General features: G+C 38.7%; 3 protein-coding genes across 3 annotated transcripts; 1 reads left to right on the forward strand and 2 right to left on the reverse strand.

The window, feature by feature from the left end:
- Positions 1–14: 14 nt before the first annotated feature.
- LOC140937431 (mitochondrial import inner membrane translocase subunit TIM14-like) lies at positions 15–5,781 on the reverse strand. The gene is made up of 6 exons (XM_073386986.1): positions 5,757–5,781; positions 5,610–5,658; positions 5,403–5,473; positions 4,305–4,381; positions 3,174–3,244; positions 15–1,768 (listed from the first exon to the last, which is right to left on the reverse strand). Exons 1-6 carry the CDS (start codon positions 5,757–5,759, stop codon positions 1,701–1,703), a joined length of 339 nt encoding a protein of 112 aa, XP_073243087.1. The 5' UTR covers positions 5,760–5,781; the 3' UTR covers positions 15–1,700.
- On the forward strand, positions 5,757–13,813 carry LOC140937430 (clathrin light chain A-like). Its single transcript, XM_073386985.1, has 5 exons — positions 5,757–6,004; positions 6,883–6,957; positions 8,755–8,810; positions 10,432–10,584; positions 11,792–13,813. Exons 1-5 carry the CDS (start codon positions 5,783–5,785, stop codon positions 11,967–11,969), a joined length of 684 nt encoding a protein of 227 aa, XP_073243086.1. The 5' UTR covers positions 5,757–5,782; the 3' UTR covers positions 11,970–13,813.
- Positions 13,814–14,545: 732 nt separating this feature from the next.
- LOC140937428 (bcl-2-related ovarian killer protein homolog B-like) lies at positions 14,546–17,876 on the reverse strand. The gene is made up of 2 exons (XM_073386984.1): positions 17,158–17,876; positions 14,546–15,337 (listed from the first exon to the last, which is right to left on the reverse strand). Exons 1-2 carry the CDS (start codon positions 17,725–17,727, stop codon positions 15,137–15,139), a joined length of 771 nt encoding a protein of 256 aa, XP_073243085.1. The 5' UTR covers positions 17,728–17,876; the 3' UTR covers positions 14,546–15,136.
- Positions 17,877–22,413: the final 4,537 nt, after the last annotated feature.

The raw sequence follows: 22,413 nt of genomic DNA on the forward strand, positions 1-22,413 counted from the left end.
ATCTGACGCTAAGCTCCTGTTGGTAAGTAGGTAACTTTATTTCCGTGTCAAACAAGAAAGACCAGCCGAAGGAAAGACCCTTTTACTTATAAGAGACTAGTAGGGAACAGTTAAGTTCATGGGGACTATAACCTATTTTATTGATTGAGATATGATTTTTATATTAATTCTATGTGTCGATATCCTCCACATCAACAAATTTTTTTCCAGATCACGAAAATCATAAAATGACGTTGATTAAAAACAAAACAAAGTGTCAGGGACTGAACTAGAAAACGTTGCCACATCAGCATGGCGATCCGTAGACTTAATAGAATTTGAACGCCTTGGAATTTCAGTAAAACAGAAGTGGGTTAAGTTAAATTGTTATGATAACTCCTAAACTGTTTCAACGTTTTCTGCTCTTACATATTTCATATGTATTGGAGTGAAATTAGAGAGTTAGATAAGCAAAGGGGAATTGTTTAGGAGATGTGACAAGTGTAATTTGAAATAAAAAGGTGTACTTGGTATATTTTCACGAAAACTGTTACATGCTTCTTTAACTTAACAATACACAAGGAACATTGTGCTTTTTAGTTCAACACCTCATAATTTGCTTGCTTGTGGAATGTACCGGTGCATGTCACATGCGAAGCATACTTTATCCAGCACATAAAGCATTGTTTGCACAAATCCTAGCACATACTATAAACATTTCACAAAAACTGGCAAGTACATAATGTCATGTCAATGAAGGCGAACTTTCCCAACCGTATCCAGGTTCAGCAACAGAAGGAAAATTTCGTCGTGACTTGTTTGCGTCTCCTATGAAACGTGAAATTAGGCATTTTCACCGCCGTACTCGCGCAGTGACGGCAAGGAAATGTACAAGAAAAGTGCACGTGCAAAGTTGTTATTTTGCTAATCTAAACCTATACTTTTTCAGAAGTTCTCGTTGCCGTCGCCATCGTCGGATCTTAATGAACCTATTGATAGGTGGCAGGAAACTACAGTTATTATGAGTAAAGGAAGATGACCATACGAGACTACTGGGACGAAGCTAAGAAGGCTTTTTTGATTAGTCAAGAAGGCTCTTTTGCTCAACTGCAACTTCAAAATTACCCCATATCTTTGTTTTCCAGAGCAGTTTGACCCTGTGGTAAACTCCCTGCCAGCCAGTGAAATTAGCCGGCAGCAGGCTCTTAGCGATCTCCCAAGGACTTTGTTGAATACTTTATTACATGAAACACCACAAAGTGCTGTGAACTCAAGCCAAGTTATTAAGTGCACTATTAAAATCATTATTCTGGCTTCTTAAATGTACATTTTTGGGTCCTTCAGGCCCTAGTTCAAAAGGTGGATAGCATATTCCACCGGATAAATCACAATCCAGTGGATAAGTGTTAGGAAAACCTATTGCGCTACCCAGTGGATAGAGAATTATCCAGTGTAGAGCGCTATCCACTTTTTTTTTAAAAAAACTAGGGCCAGATAAACATTATAAACCCTTTCACTGTCTTGACCAAAAGAGCCGTTCAAATATTATTTCAAGACAGCCCATAGGTCACAAATAATGTTAATATAACACAGCAGTGTGAGAGCAGACTCTTCAAATCCAGGAGAAAATGATTAAAAATCCACTGGATCTAGACTAGCAATTGCTGCTTGTTTTCATTTGACCATCTGAAGGCCCTGCTTAACAACGCTTCTGTACAGTATTATTTGCTGTTTCCATCCAGGATATCTTTAGCTTCATTTATTTTTGCAGCAAGAAATGGAGACCCACCTGTGAAATGCAACAAAAAATAACTGGGGTGAGAAACATGGGCTGCAAAGTCACTTGGCAGCAGGCAGGTGGTAAAGTGACAATTTTCTGACAAATTGAAAAGTGCCTGTCAGAAAAGTGTATTGATAATTATGTGGATTTGAAATTAACCTAGAACTCAAAGACAGGCACTGTACACTTCCTTCAATTCTCCTCCAATTCCTTAAACCCAGAGCTATGCAGGAAGCCGTGGAAATGAAATTTGATATTTAGTGTCATGATAAAGCTGATTGTTATTCACTCAAAGTATCTCTTCGCTTCTGACTGGCTAAAATCCCACGGATAATTCATCATAACCAGCTATACTGTTGACCAAATTTGGAAGAAGTTTGTGTTATAAATGTGAAAAATGACGTCAATTCTACAGCATAATAGCCACAAAACCGGACAGTTAACCAAGAAGACCTGGGGACGAGGTTGAGTTGTTTTGGTAGTGAATATAAACTTTTCACTCATTTCGCGAGGAAGAAAAAGGGGAAATATTGGCTACCACATAACAAGAACAGCAAGAATACAACTTGACAAATGACATCTGCTATTTAGGGAATAAATGCAGAGCTCAACAACTCTTTATCGCCTAAACTTCCCCATAAACATGCACTATCAAAGATCAACACAACATCAATGAGGGTAAGCATGTTTTAGCTTGTTTTTGAACTGGGAATTATTTTTGAAATGAATTATGAAACAACTATTGAATTTGGTTTTCTTATCATCTGAAGAATTAAGGAGATCTTGGAGGGTGTTGTCTACCACAGCCAACTAACAAGCTCCTTGATCTTCATAATTCTTCAGATGATACTCAGCCTCATCCAAAAATTGTACATATTATTGATACAAGTCTGCCAGACTCCTAACAGAATCTAAAATAAACCATATGTTGAACTGCCTATTGAGGAATCCTACAATTTTACAAGAAATAGCCTTCATGCATGATCATGTCAGACAAGCAAATATCACCACCAAGCCTGGCTTGGAATTTTACATTCACTAACTCCTACACTGATGAATTCCCAACGCAGTAGAGTTGAAAAGAATTTCCATGAAGAAATAGTACTGATGCACAGAGTTTTGTTTTTGCTGTAATTAGTTTTTTATCTCAGATAATTATTTTCCCTTTGTTTCAACTTCATTGATGAGCACACATTACCACACCCAAAAACAAAAGAAAAACAAAAATTACCTGAGATAAAAAATTAACTACAACATTTACGATGCTTGATGGCGAAATCTGTTCACATGACGTACACATGCTTGAGGGCTACTGTTGTAGACATAATTATGACCCAGTAGGTGTATAAATTTAAGTTAGTAAGTTAGCTACCAAAACAAACAAATTCAGCCCTTCAAGAACTGTTCAACCTACCTCTGTCTGGATGATTTATGAGCATAACTCTTCTGTGAGCCTCTCTAATTTTAACTTTGTTAGCAGAAGGACTTGAAAAGAAAGCAGAAAAAATTTGTTGTTAAAATCTTAAGGTTTTGTAAAGTAATTTTACAAGGAAAAATTCAAGTTCAGATCCTTTTACATTTTGTGAAGAAGCATGTACTCATTTAAGCAACTGAGGATACAAAGACATGCACCTAGGATTGTTGTGATAAATAATGTACGAAATGTAATATTTACTGTACATTTATCAAATTTGGGAGGATTATACCATCAAAAAAGTCCAATTCTTTTCAATATCAATTAAGGTTGAGTTTTCTCAGTATATTCACATTTTATGATTGAAGGTCATAATTCACAGTCTGGTCAAAACACTAGGGATTTCAATGCATCATCTCAATGATTCACATGGTTAAGCTACTTTCTCTGACAATAGTCTAGAAGGAAAATGCTAAGCAACTACAGTTGACAACCTTGAGTATGGAGTTGGGTACACGGGATGTCCAGGGGCTTCCCCTTTTGGCAAAGCCAGCCCCTAGACCCATGACTGCAATATTGCTGGTAAACCCGCACATTTCACCTATGAGCCCCCCACACTAATGGAACAAGGTGTCTGTCAAACTGATTTAACAATGGTAAAATAAAGGGGGGAGCTAAGCAAAGATAGTGGCTGCCTGGAAACACTGTACTTAGCACTTGGAGATGATGCAAGCAAGGCTGACTAAGCTTGAGCTACCCCACTGACCACTAACTGACAACACGCGACTGCACTCCTCGTTGTTAACTGTATTAAATTTCATTTGACTTCACTACAAGAAGTGTGGAAACAACAGTACTACACTCAATCACAATCATGTTTCAATCAAGATAGTCACAGTTATAAAGGCTTTCCATTGGAAAATTCAATCAAATATAACCACTGACTTGGTTGAATGGTTGAATACTAAATGGGGATTGGCCTACACTAATTTACCATAAAATAACACGGTTTGCTTTAATCTCTTTGAATTTTACTTTGCAAATCTCCTAGTCTTAATAATGTCATCAAAGAGAATGCATTTGGCCGTAGAAACTCAGGACTAGACTTGCTGGCTATAAATCATAACACACCTGATTCCAAGAATTAAACCAGCTTCTCTTTTCGTCATCTTGGGTTCAAATCCGCCCCTGTAATAATGGCTGAATTCCTATTTACCAAAACACAAGTATAACATCAATTTGTGACATTCTTTTGAAAAACCTGTTACCAAGTTAAACCTAAAAAATGCCCCATTGGACTAAAACCTGATTGTGGAAAGTCCTACAGCCCAGGAACATGACTCCTGAATGCCCTTTTTCGACGATGCCCAAAGAGCATTTCACAAGTTACATGTATTGCTGTGGGTGGAGATATGCAAATGAATCACTCACTTCAGTTCACTTGGAAGTCGCCTGATATGAAAATGCATTTTTGTTTGTTCTCGCCGAAGACTACTTTGGGCTGCTTCAGACGTACATTCACTCGCTACCTCATAAGGGAACCCAGGGAATAAGGTTTCCATACTCGTGTTTGCTGTCAGTTTGCTGAGGAAGTGTCAACACTCACTGCCGATAATTTCAATCAGTCTTGTAGGTTGTGTATATACATTTTATGCTATGAGTATCTCGATCATAAGCACAGCTAAGACGGCCCAGCAAGCCAACTAGGAGCTAGTCATTAAACTGGTTCATAATATACCCACGAAAGATGAGGATGTGACGATGAATATTATATGAATTTGATATATTGGAACTATGGAATGAAGAAATGAATGCGAAGAAGATCGTCGCAGTTAAAGACGTAACTCATGCAGTTGAGAAAAGAAAGCCTGAAAAATTCATGAGCTGTGTCTTTGATTGCGATGATCTTCTTTGCATTTATTTCTTCATTGTGCGGTTTCTAAGCTTATAAAATTCAAATATTCATCATTCAGATGACAGTCACTCTAAATTCTTTAAATTCGAGATTTCTTATGCAAAGAAAAAAATTTAAAGCAAATCATAAAATAAGATGTTGTTCTCGTAAATTCATACAAAAAATTCTTATCCGATGATTTTTTTTACTTTTTCTCGTAAAAGAAGAAATCTTTTTCTTAAAAAGAGAGATTCGGAGCTATCTCGAATTTAGAGTGGGTGGCAGAGTGAGTATAAACTTAAGACTGGATTTATTTCTTAGTGCAAGGAACTTACCGGTATTTTGGGAATAATCTTTGGTATCTGGTTCAAGTTAACCTTTCTGAATGCTATCACGGCATAGCGACCTACACAAGAAAATGAGGAATCCGCAAGGTTTGTGTCAGTAGCACTCTATGCACTGTCAGCATATTATATAAACACGTGATAAAATATATCACTTCAATAAGGTTATGTACAGACAAATTTATCAGGAAAAAGAACCTGCAACTGCCGCTCCGGCTACACCAAGTCCTGCTAGTATAAGAGTTGTCTAAGAAAAAGCGAAAGAATAAAGATAAAGTATTAAAAGATGCTCGGAAGACGGTTCATAAACTGACATCCACATGGCACGCAAGTGAGTTTACCCACCATTGCAGCTGATTATAGTGACTTCAATGACGCAGAGAATTCCCAGGGTGCATCACGCTAAGAAACAATCCCGAGAATCCAAGGGAGCAGCAACCAACGCCATCCGGGATATCATAGTTTACACGAGTCATTCCGGTTCCAAAATGGATAACTTTGAGGAAGATCCTGCTGCCGATTTTTTGGCCCGAGAGCAAGATGATCTCGCTGAGTTAGGAGAGGATTTCGGCGGCGGAGGAGCCGAGACAAACGTAAGTTTAGTAACGCCTTGCTCTGAGTAAATTTTAGGGACAGAACAGGCAGACTTTTTCTGATATTGGCAACGAAGTACTCGGACATGTTGTAGCGTCTTTTAAGGAACATACACTCAGCGTTTAATGTAAAATATTTTGGTGCAAAGCTAGCCGTTTGTACTAATTTGTATTCGGCTGTCGTGTTCTACTTAAATTGTAATTTCTTATACTTATTAGACTTAGAAATTACAGGCTGATGGAGAACTTTTTTAAATTTCTGTAGTTTGATCATTTGGTCTTAATACCGTATTTGTCACCACCTAGCACCTAAGGGAGGGTAATCTAAAACAGTTTTAAAATTGAAACCATAGCTATTTGTAACGTTAAATCGTGTAGATGTTCGTCGAGAATAAAAATAAACTTCACGCTACAACGAATGTATCAAAACGCTGCAAATTATCATCAAAGACTTCTCTTAGTTCCGTGATTATGAACATCACAAGTTGAAAATAAGAGCTACCAGGTTAATCTACCTGAAAAGTTACCTTCTTTTTCTTGTTATAACGCATTTTTTTGCAGTTTTTATTTTTGTTAAACTAGGGTTTTAAATGATGAAATATTAAAGCAAGGCCTTATCACTTATTGACCGTGCCCAATCGCTTGAATTTAATTTTTAATTTTCATGATATTTGTATCTGTTAAAGTAAAAAGAGTTCTGTCAAGCGTCTTTCAAATGTTTACAGACATGTTACCTGTTTTACTAGCATTCAATGGAAACTTTTGGCAGTTGACCATTGTGTAATTTGAATGCCAAATTAAAGAGATTGCAAGAGTTACCTGCAAAAAGTGGATGTTTAACAAAGTTTAAATGTATATATATTTTTTTTGCATTGCAGGGATTAGATGGATTTGGAGACAGTGGGTTAGAAACATTGGATAATGAACCAGTTGTCAATGGGTTCGCTGAAGAGGTATTACTAAACTGGCTTTATAAGACTCCAAGCCTGTATTACGTGTGATATTAGAGAGATTAAGATTCACTTTTACGGCAAATGGCAAATGTCAGACTCAAGTTGAGAATTTCTCAGAATAGAAAATAAGCAGATAAAAACAGTCCCGAACAATTCCTACAGTTAAAACTAGTATAAAACTACTTATTTTTGTGTAGAAGCAATAAAGAGTTCACAGAAAGTAAGGGGAAAACTTGGTCACGTGGTACAAATCCACGTCTGCCGTTTGGCATAAACGTTAATCTTAATCTCTCTAGTGGTGTGCTAATCATTGCTTAGAAGCCACAGGCATTTGAGGTGAGAATTGATTATGGAAATTGTTCAACCTATTATCGTGGAAAATCAGAAAAGTTATTTTAGTCAAAAAAATATCAAAACTTGTATTTTGGACTCAAAATATACACAGCAGAATGGTCATGAAATGCTGATTCTCTGGATTGACCTGCAAGGGTTTTGTTACTTAAGGTTGCATAGCACCAAGAGTCATAATCTGCTAACAGTTTTTCTTCTTTTTATAAAATTAATACTTGAGATATGAATGATTTAACCTTCAACTACGGGAAGCAACTTCAACTACTCGTCTGACGTTATGTATGTGTCATGGATGTGTTTATAAGGGTAGCTTTGTACTTGACTGTCACACTCTCCAGCACTGCATTGGCCAATGGAAATTACTATGTCTAGTCTACAAATTGAACTAGTCTATTTATTTTCGAAGTTCTCTAGTTTGGGAAATGTGTATTTATTTTTCATACTGAAGTCTTCACTGATGTTTCCCTGATATCCTAGCGGTATTGCCTTTGATCGTGGAAGATTACTGTACTTGAAATTACAGCATTATTGCCTAGACATAATTGGAAATTTCATTTTAGATTTATAAACTGTGACGATTGAACTATAATCTTCAGACCAGTTTAACTTTAGTATGACTATTCTATGTACCATAAGGCAGTCAGTAGTTACTGTGTAACCTATGTCTGGCTGCACGCTGGCTCCTTAAGAATTTATCTCCTCCTCATTTCTTATCTAATCTCTAAGAAACCTCGAGTTAACACTTTAAGAGTGTCTCCTTTTCTATACATTGTTATGCATTAAGAAAAGTGGTCCACAGTCAAAAGGCTTTAAAGTTTATATTACTTTGAGGTGCCCCCAAGCAGGAATTCTTATTGAAACCAAGAGGGAGTTCAACAAGACAAAGTGGGACCCTTATAATGTGGAGGCCATCAGAACACCAGTTCAAATAGACCTTTTTACCGATACTGCGGCCATATTGAATTAATTCGATTTAAGGAGTATTATAGGATGCCCAGGGGGCATGAACACATTTCGTTTGTATTTTCGAGCGCTTGTCGGGACTTTTTTTCTTAAAGTTTTCTTAGAATAAGATTGTAATGGGAAAAAAGATCCTTGTGCCGTGTTTGGATGTAATAATGATCGCCTTTTTCTAGTTTAGTATTAGAAATGTGGTCTTTCACTGTGTATTTCTCAGTCATTATTACATCAAAACACGGCACAAGGATCTACTTTCCCATTACAATCATTTTGGTAAAAAGGTCTATTATTATTAATCGGTTGGGTCAATCTGATAATTTTGATTGTTGATTGGGTGATTCCAGAAAATATCCATACCATACCACAGACTTATTTTGTATTTATTGAGATAAACATACAATGTAGGCAGATACATGTAGCTAATATTTGTCTCTAGTGAGATGAACATACATGTAGCTACTGACATTCATTTTCCATTTACAACAGAGTTCTCATCAGCCAGTCGCACAACTTCAGAGAGAATCCGAACCAGAATCTGTCAGGTAAGTTTTTTTGCCATGGTCTTATCAGTTCACAGGGTTTATCATGTTGGGGCACTTACAAAAAGAAGGACAAAAGTACTCTGTAAAACATGAACGTTTTGCTATATACTGTACTGTTTGAATGGTCAAAATTTAAGATAAAGTTGGAAAGTTTTAAGTTGCAGAGATGTCTCTAAAGTGGAGAATGGGAAAATGAAAAATGGGAATTAAGTGTCACTTGAACCCTAGCCCTATCAGTAACTTGAATTGTAATTCTTTGTTTTGTTCTCAATTTTCATTTATGATTTTCCCATTCCCCGTGACTTGTTTCCCCAATCCCTGCTCCCCATTTCCTGTTTTAGTAACACCCAAGTTAAAGTCATCTGGTCTGTAGTTAAAAGGCTTTTACCTTGCCTTATGCTAAAGGCCTGTTTGGTCATGCCATAATCAAAAACATACATGTATGTCTCTCTCACGGAGAACCTAGAATCATCTTGTATTATAGTAAAACACACTCTGTCTTTTACTTCAGTATACTTCAAAGGTGCTGTGTTTTGTTAGAAGACTTTCATTTGTCAAGTATTGCAAAAGGAGCTTGAGAATAATGTAATATTACTTTTGTCATACATGTAACAAGAAAATGGGACAAAAGAAGAAATATTAGTCCCAGCTTAGTGCATACAGACTCATGACATCTCAGACATGGGTCAGGAGCTTTAAAAGGACTTGCTGTAAATACATCTACAAATCAGTAGACTGGAGAACATGTCTAGGCAACACTGTAGGGTTGACTGACAGCCTAATTGATACAATGTTATTGTTATTGTATACTGACATTTTTAAGTTTGAGGTCACTAAGTCTAACTGTGAGGTAGAAGTTTTATTATAATGTTGGTACTAATTAAGCACCAAATACAGCAGTTTGTCCTTGATAGCAAATCCTGCTTGCATAAATCTGCTTGGTGCAAGAGCAATTCTCAAGTGATAACTGCCGCACCCTCTCTACCCTTGGGAGGTGTGGTTTTAATGCTTGTGGACATGTTGTGTTCAAAATTAATAGAGAGCTTTAGATTCTAAGATGAGTATGACAACGAGTAGAAGATTTTCTCAGTACTAAGTAGTACTCGCCTGTGAACAGGCTTTTAGCCAGACATTGAAAACTGGCCGTCCAGAAGGCATGTTTTTCCAAAACGTATAAGAGATTAGGTGAATTTTCGTTGTGTTTCTTCCAAAAATGGGCGTCCATAGGACGGCTGGACACCCTTCTGGCTAAAACCTTGCCTGTGAACCAGCGTCATTTTGGGGGGAAAACGAGGTAGCCATCATCACTCTACTACGAGTTTTAGCGAGAATGTCGTGGTGGCGAAAACAAGATAACAAATGTTAGGAGTTTGATCATTTTGCGATTGGGAGAGGGTGTAACCTCCTTCACTAAAGGTAACAGTGATAACTTTTGTAGTGAAAAATGGTAAATGGACCTTTCTGGAGAGTCTATATTTTGAGAATAGGTGAAAAAACTTTAAGTCAAACTTCGTGCTCGTAGTCGACCTCATCCTTGAATCTAAAGGTCTCCTATTTTTATCCACGAAAAGGAAAGGAATTACAATTTTTTTGAAATAATATACAATGTATCTCATTTCAGGAAATGGAGGGAAGAAAAGGCTGCCCTCCTCAGTAAAATGGATAGTGAAGAAAAAGAGCAAATAGAAGAATGGCGTGAAAAAGCTAAAAAGGAACTTCATGACTGGTATGAAAGACGAGATGAACAGTTAGGAAAAACACAAACAAGTAATAGGTATGTTTTTTTTTGCCACAGTTTTCTTCTTGTCTCTTAATTTTTTGTAAAAACAAGCTATGGCTGTATGATATGTGTACAATTTTGGGATTTTACATAGAGCTTCTCAAAACCAAATCATTTTGGCTTGAACAGTACTGTGATGAAACTCAAAAGGCATGTGGTCAGTAATATGGAATCTCTTTTGATAAATAAAGAAAGATGGTAAATTTTAAGCTCGTTGAGGAAATGAGAAATACTGTAATCAACATGTCACAAGTGCAGGACAAAGAAAAATCTGAGTCTCCAACAGGAATTAAACCTACAACCTGTATGACCTTCCATACACTGGTCAGATGCTCTAACCACGGAGCTACAAAGCACTCGTGGCGAGTTGGGCCATGTATGAGGTTCATGCATGATATGCGTACTGCGTATTGCTAGGATCAGCAGTGTCTAAATCGTCATGTGTGTGTTACGTACATGCACTCAGGAGGTTTCTTGGATGCTTCTTTCATACTTGACTTAACCTCCCAGCTCTAAATGACTTCTCATAGACAGCTAGATTCACCCTCCAGTTTTTATCGTACATGTATATGCTTGTGATAAAAGGGAGAATTTGACTTCGGATCAAGACTGACTTAGGGCGAGTTCGATTGACAGTATTCCAGAATAAGAGTAAACTCCAGAGGTGACTTGTTGTGGCAGTCATTCCATTGCAGTGTTTATAAATGTGCTTAAAATAAGATATTGCAATGTATGTAGCATTTCAGTGGTCCAAAAGTCATGGTAAGTTATTGTTGATGATGTGGAAAGTGGTTGCCCAGTCTCCCAAACCAGAAACTCGTATATAAAGTGCCCGACCAAAGCCAAGAGAATAGATTCCACCCAGAATACAAGTATTAACCCATTAAGCCCCAATATCCACATACAAATTCTCCAAACTGATCTCTATACATTTCCTTACAAAATTAGTTGGGAGAAATTAATAAAAGATCAGAGATTTTTCTCTTTGTGATCATTTGATTAATTCTCATAGATGTTGCACTTGACAATCTATGGATATTGTTAGGAGAAAATTGATGTTGGTCACTATTTGGTTAACAAAACATTTGTGTGTTTCTGTTCTGGAATAAGCTCAATCAAACACACCCTTAGGGTCTACTTCTACCTGCCCCTTAATTCGTTTGTGAAAAAAGCTTAGTTTTTGTTTGGAATCTCCTTGCAGGGCAGACGAGGAGGCTTTTGTCTCAGACCGTGATGATACTTCCTCAACCGGGCATGACTGGGAACGTGTGTGCCGCAACTGTGATTTCAATCCCAAGGGAACAAAAAATACTAAGGATGTATCGCGCATGCGTTCAATCTTCTTGCAACTAAAGCAAACACCTCTTGCAAAGGATTAAACTTTGCTTCTCTTAGGTCAATTGTAAATGGATTATTTTTTAATCATCTCATGAGTTCAAGCTCTGGCTAAGTCAGGAAGAAACCGTAATCTTAGTTTCAGCTACTGCTTATCAGTATTATTATCATGTTGGTTATTTACCATTAACCAAAAGAAAATGGAAATTGTTGTTGGAATATAAATGGAACATGCTTTCTAAGCTCTCCCCTTTGGATAATTTTCAAGAGTATAGCTGATGTCAGAATTTCCTTCATCTCCTATGAACACGTAGGGCTAGGAAACAGGAAATTCTGAATCAAACTAGGTTGAATACTGATTTAACTTGAAATCAATTTATTTTACCTACAACATAGCCACTTCGGGAAAGAAGTATTTGTGGTCAGAACATTCCAAATGGGTCTTTTTGTTTCATTAACAATTTTGGGTGGTACATGGATGACCTGAGATCAAGCTCCATTTTGTTTTTCTTGGTAAATAAAATGATAGAATTAGCGCTAGCACGTTGTAAAATTTGTCGTGATCTCAAATAAGTAAATGAAAAATGTTGTTCTTAAACGAAAATAGCCAATTGAGATTTCCAAGTATGTTTTGTGAATGGTAAACAACTGTGTTGTATTTTTTGTTTGTACTTTGTTTAATGATCAAGAACAAGAAGGTAGAGGAACTTTTTGGTCTAGAATTAACGTGAGAAAATTAAGTGTTTGCTTGAGACTTAGGTGTGGAGAAAAACCGTTTTCTGTGGGTTTGTCGATTAACTTCTGCATTTACTTATGATCTTCTCTTCTTTTAACCATTCTCTGAGATTTCATTACTGCATTTCAATACTTTTTTATATCATGCATTTTGTATGGCACTTGCTTGGCTTGATTGTTCTTACCCGAAGAGAGGCAAACAACGGAGCTTTTTACTAATGTCACTCGAGCAATTTTTAAATGTGAAAATATTAATTTCTTCATAGATAAATCGTCATAAATGAATTAAGGAAACGTGCAAAGTTTGGTTAAATTCGGTGTTAAACTCTTAGAAACATGAGGTCCCAAATTTGCGAAGTCAAAGGTGTACGAGTCAGCAATCTTGCTTCTCGCATACATTTCTTTGTAGCTATTTGCAACTTTAGGCTCTCACATTTTCGAGAGTGCGCATTTTTTGTAACGTCGCAGTATCACCAGATTCAATGTGATAAACTGATCTATGAAGAAATATCTTTGTTTCACTAAAAAGCATTAACAGTAACTGTACCCTGAGAAAGTGGCCGACATTTCGAGACGCCACTGCTGGTTTCCCCGCGAAATGACTTTAGAGGAACGAGCGCAGAAATTCCATACTGATGACGTGTCACTACCCAGATTTGGGTAGTGCTTCTGATTGGTTAAGGCAAATTCTTCTTGCGGCACAACCAATCAGAAGCACTTCCGAGATCTGGGTAGTGACACGTCATCAGTATGGAATTTTTGCGCTCGTTCCTCAGACGTCATTTCGCAGGAAACCATTGGTGACGTCACGAAATGTTGGTTGTTTTCTCAGGTTATAAAAATTGCAATCTTGTAGACAGTAAAGCATCAGTAAAAAGGTCCATTTGAAGGGACGGATACGTAGAAAGAGATAATGACATATTTAATGAAATTGTCACTCCTCTAACGTTTTCTTGCTAATACGTCCTCTGATTCATCAAGAACATTGTGATCCATGTAATCCCAAAATCAACCAAACAATTCCTTGTCTAGCAATGTTACTGAATTTTTCAGTAGAACAAACAATTTCGAAATACGAACATTAGAAGCAAACATGGCTTTAATTGTACTAGAAAACCCAGCGTAACTGGTATTAAAAGGTAGTAGAAAATAACGATAGTTTGCCTTTGTTTGAGTATATATGTTGTTAGGGCTGGAAATCACCCAGTTATCTGGCTTTTCCGGCTTCCGCCTAGCCTGCGAAACAAGCTTTTTTGCGCGAGTTCCTCAAGAAGGTCGGGACACAAGTTTATCAGTCCCCGTTATAACTGTCACGTGTTAACTTTAAATAAAGAGTCTTCACTTTACTTCACACTTCACGAGAGAAAAAAAAAGGAATTGAGGGAACGTTCGCGCATTAACTTGATCGGAAAGTCTTGCTACGCAGACTAGCTTCTGCCTCCCGGCCTCACCGTTGGCCCCTCGCGCGGGTACGCTGCCTAAATCCTTATTTGGAAGAAAAGTAAGAGGCGACTCGTAGTCTTTAGGCGATGTCCACGCCATAACGGATAACTCTTACGCTGTCACCCTCGCGTGATCAAATACCCTGTTCAGAACAAAGGGACCCAAAACCCATATCCTGTCAAGCTCAGGGAGAATGTTACTATGGTAATTTCTCGCGCTTCACAAAAAGTAACGAAGAGGATGGGGTGTATGCGTAATTCTCTTCTAACTCGGTAGTGATATCAACTTTTAGTATCTGCATATTCGGATTAGAACTTAGGCAGTAAAAAAACTGTTGTAGACATTCTCATTTTGTAATTATCCAAAACGTGTTTTTACTCAAACGCTAACAAATTCTCTTTTGGCGTTAGCCCTTTCACGAGACCCGCCTAATTCCAATCGAAGCGGGTAATGACTACACAGACTCCTGAGAGAAAAGGCCACCTTGTGGGCTCGGCAAGGCGTGAGAATAACGGGGAAAATAATTACTACCTCAATTCACTTCTTTTTCCCACTTTTATCCGGGAGCTTTCTTGCCTTTTCACTCTATCCATCACTGAAGCGGATCAATTTAGGTTTCCGGGAAGCTGCCAACCTACCCCTCCCCTAAGCCATCATTTTGCCCTAAGCGAGAACTAAGTGTTAATGCTAGCTTAGGGGAGGGGTATGTGGGCAGTTTCACAGAAACCTAAGCTATACCGTTCACAGCCGCTTAGTTATTTAAGAGGAGGGCTTATACGGGAGGGGCTTATATCTGAGGGGCTCAATTCCTATTGGAGGGGGGCTTATATCCGGGGGGCTTGTAATCGGATGGATCTTTTGTTTACCGGTTGTTGAGCTTATACTGGCCGAGGGGGCATATGAGTGGGACGGGATCTTACAAGCGACAGTGTACGGTATTTGCGAGTTTCAGAACACTTTCCAAGCCTCCTCGACGCAAGCCTCCATTGATATGCCTTCAGTTATTTCTTGGCCCGATTGAATTTCCCAGACCTTATGTACTAATTTTTCGTGAAACATTTCGCATTCCCCGTAAATAAGCCTTGTAAGAAAAACTTAGAAAATCGAAAGCTGTCCCAAACCAAGTCTTCACAATCGCACATAGATAACTGGACCATTGCCGGCTGACTTCCAAGATAAGTGGATACCTGCTGGTCTTCCTGATCCCATACGGAAAAGCCCGCAATAAATCATCCTATAAGATTCAACAGTCCAGTGTTAGTTAGGTTACTGCAAAACGGGCAACAATAAACTTTAATTAAGTACAGTTAATTTCTTTAACAAAAAACGCCGTGCAACTGCAGAATGTGTTGAAAAGCGATGTTATGCGTTTTACCGCCCGCGTTCAAACCTGTCTTGCAACAGATAAAGGTTGAAGCGATTTGCGTGAATGATAAAATTATGCGGGAGTCATGCCATACATGAGAGTTTCAACAAATTTCCCTTGGGCCGGTAAAACGCGCAACATGTACAGATTTTGTTGCAAAAAGTAAAACTGCTCTATTTTTTGCAGGATAGGTTTGAAAGTGGGTGGTAAAACGCGTAACATCGCTCTTTAACTCATTTTGCAGCTACTGTTGGAAAACAAGTTGCACAGTTTTTAAAAATTTGTTGTCCGTAATTATGACGGTAAAACAAAGAATTTTCTGTCAGCTTGTTGAGGGCGAAACAGTTGTCCATGTCTGCCCCAGGTGACATGGCTGTGCGCATGCGTAACGTACAAGCTATAATTATTAAACTAAGGAGTTCGTAGTATGCTTCCTTGTTTTTTGGAGTGTCCTGGTCGATCTAGCATTTAGCAAACGCCGGGTTCACTAAGTTACGAACGGAGCACAGAAACGCTTGAATCTGTGTTTTATTCGTGCCCCCTGTCTTTCTAAGAAAAGGGTTTATTTCTTTAATTTCCTTGTCAGCTGTAGTCAAGAGCCATTTTAACCTTTAGCTTTATGACTCTAAATATAATCTCTCTATTATCAATTTTTGCGTTATAGATTCGGTATCGAAATTAATGTTCGCGACAGTGTTTTTATACGGATGGATAATTTTGTTGATTATATAATATGTTTATCAGTATTGTGATATGTTATAAAAAAATGCTGTTTTTTCGCAAAACAAAATGACCGGAATCGAAACCATGACGTCAAGAAAGTAAAATTTTGGAAACTGGTGACCCTAAATTGCTATTTTACACATACGCATCAAAATTCAAGTATCTGATCATTATTTTAACACTTTTTCAATTCAACAGCCAAATAATAATAACGCTTAATCCCGTATCGGACTTTTCTTTTACACTTAGGGATAAAATATCTGTAACTGCTTTTGTTCCAGAAATTCAATCACTATTCATAAACGAGGAAAGTGAAATGCTTATCTTGTTACAAGTACAGGAGCGTTAAAGAACACAATTTTTTTTTAGCAAACAAGAACCTCTAATTTTGTCCAAGAGGATCCTTTAGAATGGCATTCTGCGGTTTTGTTAGCTTTATGCACAATATGCGCGTTTCTTTCCGTACAGAGAAATGCTAAGGAAGTTTATTTCGGACCGCTTTGTACAGTCGGTTCTCGGCTTCCTCGAAATCATCTTCTTTGCTCAAAGAAAGTTTAAAAACTTCTTTCATTGTTTAACCACCTTGTTTTATAAACTTTGGATGCTAAGAAACTCCAGTCGACGCATTTTATGAGTAACGATTTACTACAGGCCCTCATCGCTAAGGCAACTCAACAAATGAGATACGTATTTACCGTACTATTGATGCAAGAAGTTCAATGAGTAACAAAATGACTATGCTGACCTCTCTCATATCACGAAAAGAGTTTTCCTTGATATCTCACTGAACTTCAATTGTTGTCTGCCACCAGGATTTAGCAAATCTACCGCGAATTTCCGGCATTCAAAATCAGCTATAATGACGGTGCGAAAGCTGTACTAGACGTAAATATCCCGGTTATTAAAGGATTATGATTTCATAATTAACACAAAATTGAATTGCCAAAATATATTATTCATCTCACCCATCCGCCTTTGCCTTTGATCCAATCTACTAAATATAAGGCAGCAAATTCATACATCCAACTTCCAATGTCAAGCACATATCGATTGCGTCCGTCTCTGCAAAATTCGGAGACGAGAGCCCCGGCAAACGTGTACAGGGCAATAATTCTTGCCCAGTTTAACCCATCGCTCAATATTTCCGATGAAACGTCATTGAAGACTTCATGGACGGCGTTCTCGCTTGTGAAACGCACGTTTACATGACTAGAAATGTCTTTGTAAAGCCAAGGGTAACTTAATTCAAGTAGCTCTCCGACTTCTTGAATGCGCTTCGAGACGAGGCTGGTGGTCTCACTGGGTTTCTCTGTAGAATTAACGAACGCGAAAGATAAACCCCGGTTCTTGATGCCATTTCGCTCAAGCTTAGCTTCGATGTAATCGTTACACATTTGCCTAGCTTGTTCAAGAATATCTGCGCAGACTTTGTTTCCTTGTAATTGGACGATTCGCCTTGTTAAGTGAATTCTTGGACCTGACATATCTTGCCAACTTAACCTCTTGACAATTTTTGGGCGCTGTAAAGTGGCCATTGCAATCGCTGTTCGGTTTCAACGGACCTCAAATACCGTGAAGTATTAATCCAACAGCCTTGAGTTCACAGGATCAAAGGGGAAAGGAATTAAATGCAAATTCTTTTACGTCTATTTACGTTCATGTTAATATACGTGCTTACGACATGCTTCAGCGTTCTTATAATGATTATTTAAGGCACTTAATAAAGACAACAGTAATTCATTATCGGATTGGTTGGTTGTTTTAAAAACACACCCTCATGCCCCGGCCCACCCGACAGCCGGATGAGGGTACATTTCGGTGGGCTCAAGTGGCTCCCGCCTAGCGGGAGAAAAAAGGAGAGGGGTCGGGGGAAATAACCTTCCCTTTTTTAAGCCTGCGTGGCAGGCGTCAATTGGAAAAACCCTAATCTTCTCCCTTTCGCGTTTTTCGTTCCTTCCCCCGTAAACGTTCGTGGGGGACAGCGCGCAACGCGCGTGACGAAGCACCAAGAGCGTCGCGTCGTCTGCGTTGGAGGTTTCTGCCGCCCCGATGAAAAGAAAGTAGTTAGGGAAAAACGCGCAGTAAAGATTTTGTGTCAATAGCTAATTTGATAGCATCACTTGGCAGGACCAGTGTTCGGCCTTTACTCTTGCAGGAATTCGCTGGACTTGACTAGACCCCGAGGGGGGTACTCCCTACAATGGCCTATACGGGGAGGCTTCGCGCGAAAGGGGTACCTTTTTTCAGGCTTTATTTTTAGTTGTATGAAATGGTAGGGAAATCTGTCATTTCCGACTGCAAAAAAGCCCAAAGGGCTAACAGATGCATTTAATGGTTGTGAAATAGCAGAAGAAACTTTCTGGTATTGTGGTTTATTCATATTTTAAAGTCCGTCCATTTACAACAGTTTAAGGAATGCGTAAGTTTAAACTAGGTATCTGAAAGGGGTACCATTTGTAAATGGAAGGCATACGAAATTAAAGGGGTAACTTAGTTTTCTGCCAAAATGGTATATAAAAAGGTGAGGGGTTGACCCTCGTGGCGAAGCACCCCCCGCCGGAGATTAAGATTGGCGTAGAGCTAGAAAACTTAACACAAGTACTAACATCGAATAAGCAGCGAGAGGTACGAGATTCAATTAAGAGGGCAATCTTCGCGCAGAGGCGCGCCATAATATATCACGAAGGTCGTGAGAACCAGGCTTTAAAGGTGGGGTAAGATAATAAACCATATCCGATTTCCAACAACTTTCACTTTCAAAACGAAGTCAACTATTGGTATTAAGAAACCTTTGTTATGAAAATGAGTTTTAATCGCATCAGAGCAAAAACAACAGGGGTCTTTTTTGCATGAGCATGCGCGACCGCTGAACAAGCGATGTGCATGGAGGCTCACCACAGGTTTGCCTTCATCAAAATGGCGCGTCTCAAAGCTATCATAGCGATTATTTTGCTCGTTGGTCTTGGCGAATGTACTCGTGATGTAACAAAATGTGTAGCTTGCAAAAAAAAAAACTCTAACATGGTCTAAAAAAAAGCGAAGTAGACCGGCTTTAACATACACGAGCTACTATCAAATTTCATCTCCCCACTTGAGAGGCCTTCCAAGGGGGGTAGCTGTGTCGCAATGTCGCTTGCTTTAGGAGACCGTTGTCGCCTAATCTACAGCTGCAAATGTCGCTGTCGTTTTTTGAAGTGTACGTAACTGTACCAGTCATTTTTGTTTTGCGAGAAACTGTTTCGCAACAGGGCTATAACAGGATTTTCATGGTGGTCAGTTGGCAAAACTTTGTGAGCGGCGAAGGATGAACGCTTCTTCTTCTTCTTTAAGGGTAGGCTCCCGCGGGAAAATTTGGAAAATCTGAACCCTCAGAAATGCAATTTCCTGTATTCTGAGTCACTTTTATTGATAAAATGCACAACTTTCCAATGTCACCGTCGTTTTTCACTGTTTAGTATGTCGCTGTCGCATTTTAGCAGCGTAGGCATGTCACTTCTCGCTTTTCAAAAATTCCCATGTCGCCAGTTTTCAGGGCCGTGTCGCATGTCGCTTTTACCCCTTGGAAGGCCTCACTTGACCTGGACAACAGCGCGCGTATATGTAGTGCCTGAAGGATTGCGCTGACCTCATCAAAGTCTAGACAAAGTGCAGAAACGTTTGTTGATGCAAGTAAACACTTTCAATTTTCTTTGTTTTGAAATGGGAAAGGAATATAAATATTAAAAAACAGCAAATTTCAACGGGTTCGAAGTGCGCGAAAGCCGATGTTCAGTTCAGCAGTGAATTGATATATGTTCTACAATTTTCCAAGCACTTTAAAGCTACAAAATTAAGAGCAAACGAGACGTATATTAGTCACCTGGTGAGATGTTGGTGGTAGTCACTCTGTATGTCTCCGAACAATAAAAAAATGAATATCAATGAGACACAGTCAAAACTGCATTCAATAGGACCGAAATTAAAGTCCAATCGTGTGACCGATTTTGATGAAACAAACGGTTAGGTTTCCCAAGAAGTACAGTAAACATGTGATGCCGACCAAAAGTTAAAAATCATTAGAACATTTAAGTTCTGGCCAAAAGCAAATTCCTGTAAAAGATGCGTTACAATGTTAGTCCACGCAAAAACATGAAGTTCTACAATTTTCCTATAAACAAACTTTGTATCGCTAAAATACTTAAGGCAAAAACTCTCTATTCCAACTGAAAACGGCGTGGTAGTCGCCCGCTGATCGTTATTACTCCACTCCCGAAATATGGCTAAATCAGCTATTAACAAATTATTGCCAGAAATGCTCTACGGCATCGAGAAACCGATTTACATCCGATTTATAGACAAACACTAAATAAAGAACATTTTGCTCAATAGGTACGCATCAGCAATGCATTCTATGCCAAACTTTGCGGTTCTTAAAGGGGAATCAAGACACGAGTCGAGCGCCAAACAACAACAAGCAGCCATGTTCGTGTCAGACATCCTTGAGAAACTTGCTCTTTCACCTCGTTCAGCGCATCAGTCTCCACTTTAAATCAACAGATCTTTACTTATTTTGTACAACGAAGGTCTTTCCTAAGTTCCTGCTACCATTTCAATCTCAAGCAAGCTTTCAAAGTGAACAATTTAGTTCCTATGACTATGCAGCACGGTCACTGTCACTGGTCGCGTGCTCTTTGACAAGTCAGCGGTCGCGCATGCTCATGCAAAAAAGACCCCTGTTAGCAAAAACAGGAGACTTGGGCAACTCGGATGTTGCCTTAACTTCCCTGAACCTCGAATTTTTTCCAAAGAACAGCATTGAAAACGACTTGTGCTACCTTAGTATTCAAGACTGTGTATCCTAACATGTGTTTTTAACTGAGCGAAAAGGAGAAACTGAGTGAAAAACTGCGAAAAAAGCTCTGCTCACTCTTTGGTTCTCGATTTGGCTCAAACCGGAGTACTTTCCCGGCAAGAAACGTTTTACGCCCATAAGTTAAAGCGAGCTCATTCATTTAGAACGAATATAATGAAAACTAAACCGGAGGGAGAGGGATCGAAGAAGGACTTTCAAGACAGGTTTTGCCGGTTTACAAGTTTATTAACATGGTGCTTTGGAATTATTGTATTTGCTATAACAAGGACTTGAAATTACCCTACTAGCAGATCGTTTCTTTCTTGCAAGGTTTTAAACATGTACGAAGTTGTTTGTGCCACCTATATTTCGCGTAGTAGGCGCCAGCAACTAATGTTAAAACCCTTGCCAGAAACGAACGCTCTGCTGGCAGGGTAACTTAAAAGGAAATATTGTTAGAAAACTATGTTTTCCTGGAAGATATACTTACAGGTTTTTAGAACAACTGCTGCAAAAATATTGTTTTTACATCTAGCAACGATATCATCTCTGATAATGTGTTAGAAAATTATTACACTATATTAAAACAGATTCTAGCAAAATATGTTACGCTCGAAGTCGTGAAAAAGTTCTTACCCTTCTCCCGAGGCATTCAGATAAGACGGATTGCTCGGAAAAACGGATTAGACGAAATGGTGCTTAAAGGCCCCACTCTCCATTTCGTGCCGCTCAACACTATCTGACTACCCAGTTTCCACTTGATCGTAAACCACGGAGTTGTAAGCAGAATCAAAACGCTGTTTTCACTAGATCGCAAAGTTCTACGCTTCTGATCAGGGCGGATAAAGGTTGGGCGGTGAAACGAGCGCTCCGCTCTTCATTTAATGTGTGATGCGGAGTAGGACTGGCACGAGCGCTCTTTCCGCGCTTCCGGTGCGCTTCAAGGCCGGCGAAATTTTCCTTTTTGCAAACCGGAAATCCTATTTTCTTTCTGTAATTTCAGGCTACAATGTTAAATAGATAAATTCGTTTCATAACAATATCAATAAACAGTTTCATATGTTTGTGTCTGTACGTCTATAGGTCAAACTTGTTGGTCGTATAATGCCAAAATTTGAGTTTAATTTGAAAGTGTTGAATACCTCCTCCTTCCACTAAATATCACCTAATCGTCTTTCACCGTTTCGTTTGCAAAAGCTTAACACTTCTTAACCTCAATTTTTACATATGTTAAAGGGGGATAAATTTTATATAACATAACAAAAAATTAGATTGATATATATTGATATAGTGGCGTTGTACTTCTTCAAACTTTGCTTCTCGTTTGCAACGCGACATGGCGATTCGCGCAATGCGTTGCAAATCCGGCAACCGCATGTAAACAAAATTT

Source organism: Porites lutea, chromosome 5 (assembly GCF_958299795.1).
Source record: "Porites lutea chromosome 5, jaPorLute2.1, whole genome shotgun sequence".
In the NCBI taxonomy this organism is placed as follows: Eukaryota; Metazoa; Cnidaria; class Anthozoa; order Scleractinia; family Poritidae; genus Porites; species Porites lutea.

What these genes read in the sequence shown, in the direction of transcription:
- LOC140937431 (XM_073386986.1), bottom strand. An exon ending in AGATTATTCCCAAAATACCG is followed by an intron (nt 4,382 to 5,402) that starts GTAAGTTCCTTG and finishes TTTGGTAAATAG; the next exon opens with GAATTCAGCCATTATTACAG. An exon ending in GGTTTAATTCTTGGAATCAG is followed by an intron (nt 3,245 to 4,304) that starts GTGTGTTATGAT and finishes TTTCTTTTCAAG; the next exon opens with TCCTTCTGCTAACAAAGTTA.
- LOC140937430 (XM_073386985.1), top strand. Translation starts at nt 5,783, where the DNA reads ATGACGCAGAGAATTCCCAGGGTGCATCACGCTAAGAAACAATCCCGA. An exon ending in TCAATGGGTTCGCTGAAGAG is followed by an intron (nt 6,958 to 8,754) that starts GTATTACTAAAC and finishes CATTTACAACAG; the next exon opens with AGTTCTCATCAGCCAGTCGC. An exon ending in AAAACACAAACAAGTAATAG is followed by an intron (nt 10,585 to 11,791) that starts GTATGTTTTTTT and finishes ATCTCCTTGCAG; the next exon opens with GGCAGACGAGGAGGCTTTTG.
- LOC140937428 (XM_073386984.1), bottom strand. Translation starts at nt 17,727, where the DNA reads ATGGCCACTTTACAGCGCCCAAAAATTGTCAAGAGGTTAAGTTGGCAA. An exon ending in TCAAAGGCAAAGGCGGATGG is followed by an intron (nt 15,338 to 17,157) that starts GTGAGATGAATA and finishes TGAATCTTATAG; the next exon opens with GATGATTTATTGCGGGCTTT.